The following is an 11,910-nucleotide window of genomic DNA, read 5'->3' on the forward strand; positions in this document are numbered from 1 at the left end:
TTGATTGCAACAGCAGCTATCAGCCCCGTGGTTGGTGATGATTTAAAATCCCCTATAATTATCCGCTTCTCTAACATCTGCCTAGAAGATTTTTGATGCATCTAAAGTCAAATGCTAAAAAATGACAAGTCATTACAAAACAGACAATACGTTTTGATTGACTGCTTAATAATTAGTGGTGACAGTCTAAAGACTTAATTATTTACTGCAGTAAAGTAAATCTAGTGATTATCAGTCAGGATACTAAAAATATGAAGAGTGCGCTGAGCAAACAGGAGCCAATTAAGCAGAAATGTCTTTATCTGACTGTGATAAGACTTGCACTGCTCTTACCAGATAAGTTAACAGAGGCTTTAAAACTTTTTTAAATTTGAGAAAACAACTCAACCATTTAAACCGCAGCAAAATAAACATCACAGTAGTGATACAATTTGATTTTTAGAATTACAGAAACTAAAACCAAACTTAAACTTGAGCTAGAATATTTAGTTCCTTTCTGCCCTTCCTTGCAGGTGGCTGTGATAAGGTTGCGCTACAAAGAATGTGTTTTGGGATTTACTCCCCTGATAAGAGCTGGAGATGCTGCCCTGTAAAACTGAACAGAAGTGTGCTGTGAGGTTAAGCAGACATCTGCTGCGATAGCAAAATTAAAGACTACGTTGTTGTAAATGGCTTAATTTCTCTAAAATTTCAGAACCCTGATTAAAAATCTAAAGATTTCAAATCTGTAAAGAATTTGAAGAGGTCCGACACAGGTCTGCATAGTTGAAGTTACATGTTTAAATGTGAAGGAAACTTGCCAAATGGAAGAGCTTAATATAATGCCAGTAATCTGCATTGATTTCATCATCCACCCAGTAAGAAAGCTGAAAAAACCCTTTACGCCCCCATTTAATCCCCAGACCATGAATCATGAAATTAACATGTCTGATACCACCTGCACATGGATTATTGTACTTAAGAAATTTTCAAACTGCTTCTGTATTTTTCAGACCATTTAATGTATTAACCATATTTATGAGTTTTGTTTTAATGACCTCTTATTAAATGTTTACAGACAAGTCTTGTTTTATTCTGTCAGTCAAACGAAACCATGAGTTATGTTCGAACTCTGCAGAAAAATAAACAATGGGTTATCTTTTATGGTGTAGTACCACAGAGAAAAAAAAAATATTTGCTTGGTGACTCATTGTAAGGCAACTAAATACATATTTAAGTCTCCGTAGCCATTTTCATTGCAAACCAACAGGATGACCTCAATAGCTGATCATTCTCAAAGTTGCACAAAGACAATATTACAGCTAATTCTTGCCTACCTTTTAAGAGCCAAAGTTGCATGCAATGCGTTTTTAACCTTAAATTTCAAATGTAGTCGCTGTTTTTATCTCCTTAACTATTAAGAAATGATAAAATATAGTTCAACTGATAATTTATGCTGTTCACACAGCATATGGTTGTATAAATAAAACCATTAATGAGTAATAACCACGTTTTTTTTTCCCCAGACAGTGACAATATGGAACATTCATACCATTACACTAATGTTTCTGGATACATAAATGTTAAATTCTTTATGTTTTCCCGCATTTAAGTAGTTTAAGAATAACAGCGAAACTATTTCCAGTGCATTAGCAAAATGTTCCTTGAAAATTTTTATTTCTAAATATTGTTCAATGTCTATACTTTATTTATTCAAGTTTTATGAGCATTAAAGCCAGTGAGTCATGCTTCCTGCGGCTGAGCCCTCGCTATCAACCCAGCTGAATCTTTCATAGTTTCAACAGGAGGAGAGCCTTCAGCGCAATGTGCCTTTGATCGTAGCACAGAGGGTCACTCTAAGTTCAAATGAAAACTGTTGTATCGGCATAGATGACAAAGTGACCCTCAGGCTGAAGGTTACTTCTCACCCCCAGTCACAGCTCATCTACTATACTGGGAAGCCTTCCTGTAAATGGAACCAGATGCTGAGAACTGCTAGGAGAGAAGCTCCAATTAATGACACTGAATGTCTTTGTTTAAAGAAATGACGTTACAAAAAAAAATAAAAAAAAAAAAAGATCAATTCAACACTGTAATATCCTCCATTAGTACAAGTGAAAGTATTTAATACCAATGAATTTAAATAAACATAACACAAAAAGGCCCTCATTGGTCACCTTCACTTTTCTTTTATTGATGAATATAAAAAGTGATCTTTACAGCCTGAGAATCTGTAAAGCAGTGAAGATTGGAGAGTAGGGTCTATGCTGGGATTACGCAGAGGGGGACAAAGTTTGCAGACTGGTCTTGACGGTTGCCAGATTGGCCTTCCAAGAGGTGAGGGTGTCGTACAGCTGCTGCCACTGCTGCTTGCCAAAGGTGCGGTGTGTGCTGTGGCTGAGTGAAGAAAGACAGAAAAGCAAGTTTAGCTATAAATAAAGGAAACCAGCTCGACGTTCCTGGTACACAGCTGATGTCAGTAAAAGACTCAATTATAGAAAAGAATACCCATTTAAAACACCTTTGTTTCCCCCACAATATAAACCAAACTTCTTAAACACCTTGTTTATGTTTAGAAACAAAAATTATAAAAAGTAAAGGTTTTATTTAAACACATTTATGAGGATCAGCCTAATATCTATGCAACATGTTATTTTTGTGTGTGTGTGAAAGAATAGATCCTTTTCTCTTGTAAATTTGATTTGACAATCCTTTCACCTCTTACACCCTAAGGGGGTATAAATAAATTTCTGCCTGACAAAAACACACAAAAGTAAATCACTTATAGCCTCACAGCTATTAGATTTAAGAAGAAACTTTTGGTACGTCTGTAAAGATAAGATGTCATAGAATGGTTTTCTGGTGTCAGCACCATTGTAGCTTTGACCCTGCCTGAAATATTAGGGACAAAATACAAAATATTTTGCATTTTTTGAACCTCGCCAAAATTTTCTTTGAAATAAACATTGCAAAACACTACCAAAATATTATTTATAGCACAAAAAAGTAGTACAGACTTTTAAATCTAAATGTTGTGTAAAAATATACCAAATTTGGTATCAATCAGATGAATCATATTTATTTTAGAATGGTATTAGTGAGAAATTTCTTAGGCGGAGAGGCCATTTTGGCACATTTATCCATAAATGTCACCAAACTGTGCCATTTTTTACATCAATACTGGGGGTTTGTTGAAATTACGAGGTCACGTAGCAGCTGGACCCACCGGTGGGTCCGTAGGGGTTAAACCAGGAGGAAGTGAGTTAGTTACCAAGAATGCCTGAGAAAATAATAGGAATGCACAAGCACTACAAAGCAAGTGAAGCAAGATATTAGCCGCATGATTATGAAAGCGGTAGATTACAGAGACCAGTCAAGTCCGTTATGGATGACTCCTTTGTAAAATAAGGATCGTTTTCTCTCAAGTAAAACATATAAACTTAGGTGAGATTTTTTAAAACAAAGTGACAAACCCCTTTAAAAAGATTCTACATTTGATCAAAGATTATTAATTCCACCCTGCATAATGTGGCCTTTTACAGCCTTATAAGATTGGAAAAACATTAGACAGTGTAAGAAGGTAATTAGGATTACAACTAACGGCGCTATATAAACTAAGTCGTATTCATTTGAAGGAAGCAAAAGGATGGATGGGTGCAGATTGCTGGGTGAAGGAACAGCCATTCAGTGTAAATCATATACCAGTCTTATGTTTACATTTTATCACTGCTGCACTTTAAAAATGAAAATGTCTTGAGAGCTGTACTGAACGAAATTTATTTTTGTATGCACTCTGTGTACAAAATGACAATAAAGTCTGTCTAAGTCTAAGTAAGTCTAACTAACTGATATGGACGGTAATAATCAGTGAGGTGACTTTAAATAATCAACCAGGGAATAGACTCTGGAAATCTAAATATTTTTCCATACTCTGTTGTCCTTCCTATACCTACCCAGAGCTCAGATAAAAATCTTGTCTGTTTTACCTTCATAGGATCGTTTGCAACACATGCTTAAGTTACCTGTCCAAATGAGTATGCATACCATTAACCAAACATTAAAGCTATATTTGAAGGCACCTACCTCACAACGACTTTCTGCTGCGTTTGGTCAATTTTGCAGTACACCATTTTGGTCCGAACAGCTAGAAAAAAGAAAAATGGAAACATGAGGAAAAGTGGAAAGAGGTCAAGAAACAGAAAATAGGCCGTTTGCAAAGGGTAGATCGATAATAAATAATATAAAGCCTGTTTAGTTCTAGTGATCAGGATAGAAGATTGTTCCTTACACAGAGTCAGCTAAAGAAAAGAAACATCCAACTGTAGTGTTCATCACTTGTCTTTAATTTCTGAAACATTTTCTTTTTTTTTTTTTATCCATCTATCACATCCTTGCTCATAATCAGAGCTAATTCAGCTTCAAATAATCATTTACTTGTAGGATTTTCTCTTTGGTTTGTTTTTTTGGTACTTTAGACAAAACCAAGACTGAAACTAATATTTAAGAAATGTTTTTTTTTTTCTCCCATAAATATTTTATCCAAGTTAACAATTAACTCATTTCAATAGACTTCGCTCAAAATTCTAACCCTTAAAGAAAATATTTAACAGTTTTATGACATTAATGTTCGAAAAGCCTGTAGATATAGAGTCAACTCCTTAACAACCAGAAAAGATAAAACAATACTGCTACTATAGCTGATTCTAACAAATAACATGCCTACATAATCCGCTAGTTTTGATATAAAATATGATTAGAATGAGTTTGACATAAAAAAAAATATGTTTTTATATTTAACAGAGTGTAAATTTACAGGAAGAAAACTAATCTGCTTCTACTTAGACCACATGAAAAGTCCAATCATAGAGACGGCAACATTTACTGTATGGATTATTCACTGGCTTGTTTCCTTTATCTACAGAAAGGAAACCCGATGAGGTCAGAAGAATAACATGCAATGAGCAGAACAACTAAGAACTTTTTTTCTTATCATTACTGTCTCACAAACACACATGGAAATGCAGTACTGTATTAAACCAACAAAGATTTTAGAGTATCTAACCTGCAAAGCCTATCATCCAACTAGAAGTAGCCCCAAACCTAAGTTCCCATCAGCCTTTTGGATGCAGGTAAAGGCTTAGGGTCACTGAAGGGGACGTTTAATTGTTTTTTAAACAGTTTGGACGGAGCTAATCAATGACTGCGGTAGAACTAGGCTGACGTCAACAACAAACACAATAAGACATGATGCTTACAATCTTTTTGCTCAAAAGTTTAGGAAATCAAGAAGAACATGATAGGTGATAACAATTAAATTGATTCTGACAACAAACTGTAGCAGGTATAATAACATCAGTGTATTATTGCAAACAGACTTAATATACATATTAGCTATCCTAACAAAATGTAAATAATCCCATAAACTGTATATTTTTCTAACCTATCTGAGAACCTGTAATAGTAAGGTTCCATTAATCCTGGACTCCTCTGATCAACTATGTTCAGGTCAAGGAGACACTGTGCAGAACCTTAAAAAGCTGATTGCGCGAAGCGATGTCTGGTGCCCACCTGCCAAAGTTTGGTTTCTGCCATTCACGGTGACAAAAGAAATAGCAGCAGATGCCATGAGAAACCCCACCAACTTAAGCTTGGTTTAAACTCTCCGCGTCAAACAGGGCACGAGGATGCACACGCGAATATTGACGCAATCATGCCGTCCCTGGCCCAGAACATGAAACTCGAGTAGCCTCAGTGCTGTTTTTTTTTACTTGGCATGCACTGCGCACCAGCCTTGTTCCAAAGGAGAGGATATAAAGTTGTTCTCCACGAACAAGTTTTCCTTTACTGATCAAATAGTGCAGCAGGTTCCAGTGGGACAGTGTGGTTAAATGCAGGGTTGTTACATCAGTGACTGAAAACGTCAAACAAGGGTGAGTTTAATGACCAAGCTTGTTGTACAAACAAGGACTTTAGTTTTTGTTTCCATCACATACGGCATAAATAAAGTCTGAAACAACTACCCATAGTATAGAATGCATTTGGCTTTTATTTTGTAAAACAGGGTTGTTGTTTTTTTATATCCGTTATAAAAAATAAAAATAAATAAAGGTCCATATGGGCTTTACAGGCAGGCTGCTTTCCCCATCGTCATGTCTCTGTGTGTGGCAGGTAACCCTACAGTTTTATTTCACTGTATATTTCTGCGTATCTGCCATAAGCATCTATTATTCTTCAATAGTCACTAATAATCATAATTTTATCATAAATTCATAAAGAAACAACACTGTGTTTGGCTATTTTGTAAGTGGGAAGTAACCTGTTGCTTGATTTTTCCTGCATTTCTGCCCATTCTGTTGATCACTGCCCCTGTGTTTTTTGCAAGTACTGCACCTAGATCTGCGTCAACTATAAAAGGGTACGGTGCTTCTATGGGTCGGACTCTGACAGTTCAAGAGAATGTGGGACAAGATGGAGTCTTGTGTGTTTGTGAACTATAAAATACAAGAATTCAGCTCACAGGAAAGGACAGAAAAAAATTCACTTGGAACGACAAGTATTTACCATCGATGACAAACGCCTCAACTTCCTCGGCTCCGATCTGCAGCTCCTGCTGTATGGTGTCGAAAGAGATTTCTTTGAATTCCACTGCCATGCCCATAAATGTCAGGAGACGCATCTTGGACATGTTCTGCTCGTGAGAGAGGCCTGAGGACCAACACACAGGGATCATTAAGCAAAGTCAACTACTCCCTGCTCAGGGAGTTTCCCTGTAATAATGGAGAGGCCATTTAGGACCAGGTTCTATTCGTGAACAAAAACCTCTCTCTAAGTCGTCTGTTTTAAGAGTCCATCCTCCACACGTTTTAATTTCATCTCATTCTTTATGTAGTTAGTGAAAAAACAAAACAAATACTGCTGACAAAAACATTCTTAATCTGTATAAGCGAAAACCTACAAACACAAAACCTGTAGGCAATATCTTTCTTATTCACTCAGCAGTTTTTATTTACGTTGGTACAAATACGGGTACTTACCAAGAGAATCAATAAAGTCTTTGTTGCTCTGGTAGAATTTGACATATGCTGCGAGCTTCGCGCTCACAAAGATGGTCAACAGCTGAAAAGGCAGATGGGAGAAAAAACAACAACATAATGTTGACCGAAACAATCGACCAGATGAATATTGGACTCAAACTCTGAGTTCATTTTATGTCTTTTGGATTCAATATTATAAGCTGAAGTATCAACATTATCATCAGCAGATGTTTGGAAAAACCCACAGATAAAGCCATCTTGTCTGCTCAGGTAAAATTTAAATACTACTGGCAAACATTGGATGAGATTTAAAAGACATGGAGAGATGTGCTAACTTAAATCTTAAAAAAGGTGAGATTTAATAAATTAGTATAATCGGATGTATGTTTTATTACAAATTATCTACATCTTGACCATTTGCTGCCTATATTTATCTATACAGTGAGTGTTTCAGCACTTACATCATGGATGAGCTCACCCTCCAAAAAGCGGACAGGTTTCAGGGTCAGCAGGTGGTCAAACAGGAAGGTGTTGGGGTCTTTAAGAGCACGAACGATACACCTGGAAGGGATGCAAGGCAGCTTGAAAAGAGGGACTCTTTTCGAGTTTCACATTCAAACAAATGCTAAAACAAGTTTTTAATAACGTACCTGTGAGCATCAACACGTGCTTGTGAAGCATTGTCTTCTGTGTAGCTTCCCAGCAGCTCGACCATCACCTTTGCAGCAGCTTCACTGCAAAACGGGACATGAGAAATTAAAATTAACCTGAAACAGTTCAACATAGGCATAGGAATTGAGTAACAGTAATTTGATTAAACGTAACATTAAACCATTTTGTATGTAATAATGCTTTCTACGTGCTATACAGTTTTAGAAGCCGTGTTCCCCCCCCCCCCAGATATCATACAGCAAGATGTGTTTGACAGCTTTGCATTATTAAAACTGTGTGCAGTTACCTTTTTTTGCAGTCCACCAAAGCTTCATACACTAGTCTCAGAAGTGTGTGCTTCTTTTCTGTGTTCAGGTTCCAGTCAACAATCCACTTACGTACCTAACAAGCACACATAAAAAAAGTGAACCAAAGAAATAAAGATTTTATACAGAAATGGCATTTAGAAAGGGGATTGGAGAAATACCTGATCAAGGTCGGTGGGGATGAAAGCAATGGCATTACAGGTTGCAGCCACCTTGACGAGGCTGCAGAAGACCGTGTATCTCACTGGAGTGTTCTCGTCCATGCCGTGGAACAAGTTGCTCAGCCTGTAAAATAGTTTTATTAAATGTTTACACTCATTTTTTCCTTTTAGTTTATTTAAATTTGCATCTCTTTAAAGGACTCACAGCTGCAGCCTAAGGGAGGGTCGCTCTCCTTCCCGGAACTTGACCAGCTTCTCACAGAGATTTTCGATGAGAGCTTCTTGCTTCTCGGGCTCCAGGATCAACAGCAAAGACACAATGCTGTTCATGACGCTCTCGACATCTACAAACAGCAGAAAGGTTAATGATTTTACTGCAGAAATGTATTTCTCTTTTAATTAAACAGTGAAATAAACATGACCTAATAGCTGACAGGAGATTACCAGTATGTCTACTGGTTTCCATTTAAAACCTCAGAATCTATATGTAAAATACAGATATGTTCTTCATCACCGACCTTTATCATCATCTTTCAGACAGACGTCACAGGCCTCAATGATCTGAGCCAAATCAACATGAAGTCCACCTTCAGCGTTCTCTTCTGAGATATCTGCTCCTTTGGATTTGATGTAGGCCCTCAGCTCTGAAGCCTGCAAAACAACAGTCAAAAATAAAAATGCTTTTCATTGCAGAGTTTAATTCCCCCCCCCCCCCCCCCCAAGTATTTGATAAACATCTGGTCAATCTATTAAAGCTTTCCGAAACCAAAATACTGAAACCATTCAGTTTTTAAAAGCAATCTTTGTTTCAGATGTATTAACTGTTTGTTTATATAAAACGTAGTATTCAGGTTTCTTATGTCCAATATATATACTTGCATCCTATTCGTTTTTTTCTTCCCCCCCCAAATATACTTTAAAGAATATACAAGTTCCTACGTGTGATTAAAGATTTTAAAAAATCTTTATTGGCTTCAAAAAACCACATATGGTAAGAAAGCATGCATGATATCTCCTTTGTTAAGTGTATAATATACAACAAGGCAGGTAGCATTATTATTTAGTTGTCCGGCGATAGTTCTTGGAAAACCATTTACTTTTAATTTATAGTAACAAAACCCAATGACGCGTCATAAAAAGCACTTAAACGTTATATATCTTTTGTTTTTCTTCAACACAGACGCACAGCTAACATTTATCTGCCAGTTGCTAAACATGACGTTAGCATCGTATTTAGCTAGGAGCTACGTTATCTGAATGCTGAGCTTTAATTCAACAGCTACATTAACAAACTCGATTCTAATGTCCTTCGTTCTCATTTGTCACACCTGATCTTCTTCGGTTATATCGATAAAAGCCGGGACACTCATTTTGGTAAGATGGTGAGCCTAGATGAAAAAATCCACGCTCCCAACAACTCCGAGGTCAGACCGGAAGAGAAAGCACAGCAACGCCGGCTAGCATGATGCTCTTCCGGGTCATTTCCTTAAAGCTACAGTAGCTTTGGTTTTAAAAATAAAACTAATTCAATTAAACTAAATTGGTTTCACAGAAAAAAAAATAGTTTGTATTTACTGTGTTTCGTCATTATCAGGACGTCCAAAACCTTCACAATGATAGTTTCTTTTGCTACAGAGAATTAAAACTGTGACCTCTACAAACACATGTTTATGAAAAGGTGCTGTAATAATAATAAAAAAAAACTCTTAAACAATACTTCCACCCATAGTAGCCTATATCAAATCAGAGATTTACCTACGCTGTAAAAAGCCACTATACCCCTTTCCCTCTGTCTGACCTTAAATTCGACTCAAGGTTTAATGTTTAAGGAGAGTTTAGATTTTCAAACTCTTCTTGATTGGCTCGATGTAGGCCCACAAAAAGAGACTGTTTCTAGACTGTTTCTAGAATTAGCTGTGCCTCTGTTTGAGTTCAACAAAATCACGGATGCAACTATCAAAGCATTATGGAAAAACAACATTATTCACATATAAGAAAGATGTTTTCTTGTAGGAAACACATTTTTATGTCCAAATATTTAAATGTGAGCATAAAAGCAGAGGTGTGAAAAGTACTCACATTCTTAAGTAAAGTACACCTTATCTGTTTGAAAAAAACGACCCCAGTAATAGTAGAGGCAGTAACTAAGCTCCTTTAATTACGTCAAAGTAAAATGAACAGGTTCTTTATCATGCTTAAGCACTAAAATTAGAAGTGTTTTCCTTAATTTATACAGAATAACTTTTAAAAACAAAAAAAAGTTATGTGTAAAAAAACTAACAAACAAACAAACAAACAAAAAAAAAACATGTTAATTTTCCCCTTTTGCTAAGAGTTGGTAGAGGAAAATTAAGAAAAATCCTTACCAGGTCTAGTTTTGTAATAAACTAAATTTGCAGCAGTGCTCAAATATAAACAGTGTGGGAGAAAAAACATGGTGCAAAAAAAAGCATTGATATGGATGTTCAGAGATTTAAATATGTATGGTGCAAATATGTAGCATTTTGGTTTGCTTATCAGTGAGATGCAGAGTCTGTGACTTGATTTAGGTTTTTTTTAACAGTTCAGCGTTCTGATGGTGGAGGGGAAGATAAGCAGTGGAGCTTGATTAGGCTGATTCTCCCTAAAGTCAACGATGATCTCCTTCGTTTTCTCCACATTCAGGATCAGGCTGTTATCTCTGCACCAAAAGTCCTTCACAAGCAGCTGAATACTTTTAGAGTTCTGGTATTCATAGCATTAAATTTACAAATAGCAATCATAGAAATGAATTAGATCTTGAAACATAATTGACATGTAAATAGATGGGGAATGTTTGGCATCTTAGAATCTGATCTATCATCTCCAAAGTTTTCCAGCCTCCTGTCTTCATCCATGTTGCTATCAATGTTTTTCTATCCTCATCATGGGCTCCGATTAGATAGATTCTCTTTGGGCTTTTGATTTCCCCTCTATTTAGTTGCAGCTTTTGTGTCATGTGGTTATTAATATGTTTAAAATCAACGAGCCAGTTTTGAGAAAGTAAGGAGTATAGGTAGTTGTATTTGAATGTAGTGAGAGAGACCTAAAATCTGTTATTTATGCATAGTAGCTATGTATTTGCACAAATTTACTTGGCACCTATAAATCCAAACAATGAGGATGCAGCTATTCATGGGGAGACAGGCACTCTGTCCCAGAGTCCATCATATTTTGATGCAAAACAGAAAAACCCTGAGTAGTCACCTATGATGAAATCAACAAATTCATCCAATTCATTATATGTACCCATTAAGTGATCTTTTAAGTCTGCAATAAATGTTTTTTGCCGATTGTATATTCTTTTAAATGGGGGTAAAGACCATTTCATATTTGAACTGAAGCAGTTCTGCTTTTAGGAGTAGTATTAGCAAACAGTTGTAGTATCAGTTCCCTCTTAAAGAATAACCCTCAACTTTGTTCAGGGGAAAGATTCTTTATATTTTCTGGTATTCTTCTTTATTTCTCATAAATTTGAAAATCCCCTGTGTTGTTTTAACTTGTACTAAACCTTCAAGTTTTAGGATGTATGATTTCAGACACAAAGGATGGGTTTGATCAAGAAAACTTTCATTATGAATTACTCTTCACACTTTTTTGCAGAGTGTAGATCAATTGTAAGTTTTTATATGTGAAGTTGCAAAGTTTTATATGTGATACCAGACTACAGCACAATGAGACAGATATGGATGTATTAGCTTGCATTATAAGGTATGCAGTACTTCTATTGATTTTGAAACG

At 36.2% G+C, this 11,910-nt stretch overlaps 1 protein-coding gene across 1 annotated transcript; it reads right to left on the bottom strand.

Moving 5' to 3' along the window:
* Positions 1-2,148: 2,148 nt before the first annotated feature.
* eif3m (eukaryotic translation initiation factor 3, subunit M) lies at positions 2,149-9,616 on the bottom strand. Its single transcript, XM_038306761.1, has 11 exons — positions 9,480-9,616; positions 8,670-8,802; positions 8,357-8,495; positions 8,152-8,275; positions 7,972-8,066; positions 7,664-7,747; positions 7,475-7,574; positions 7,014-7,095; positions 6,541-6,684; positions 4,063-4,123; positions 2,149-2,376 (listed from the first exon to the last, which is right to left on the bottom strand). Exons 1-11 carry the CDS (start codon positions 9,519-9,521, stop codon positions 2,253-2,255), a joined length of 1,128 nt encoding a protein of 375 aa, XP_038162689.1. The 5' UTR covers positions 9,522-9,616; the 3' UTR covers positions 2,149-2,252.
* Between the last annotated feature and the right edge of the window lie 2,294 nt (positions 9,617-11,910).

Source organism: Cyprinodon tularosa, unplaced genomic scaffold (genome assembly GCF_016077235.1).
Source record: "Cyprinodon tularosa strain WSP-4 unplaced genomic scaffold, ASM1607723v1 ctg59, whole genome shotgun sequence".
Lineage (NCBI taxonomy): Eukaryota > Metazoa > Chordata > Actinopteri > Cyprinodontiformes > Cyprinodontidae > Cyprinodon > Cyprinodon tularosa.

Bases quoted from the DNA above. Each gene is read 5' to 3' on its own strand.
- eif3m (XM_038306761.1), bottom strand. From the start codon at position 9,521: ATGAGTGTCCCGGCTTTTATCGATATAACCGAAGAAGATCAG. The intron at 8,496-8,669 runs GTCGGTGATGAA...TGCTGTTTGTAG, and splicing joins TCTGAAAGATGATGATAAAG to ATGTCGAGAGCGTCATGAAC. The intron at 7,096-7,474 runs GTAAGTGCTGAA...CTGCCTTTTCAG, and splicing joins AGGGTGAGCTCATCCATGAT to CTGTTGACCATCTTTGTGAG.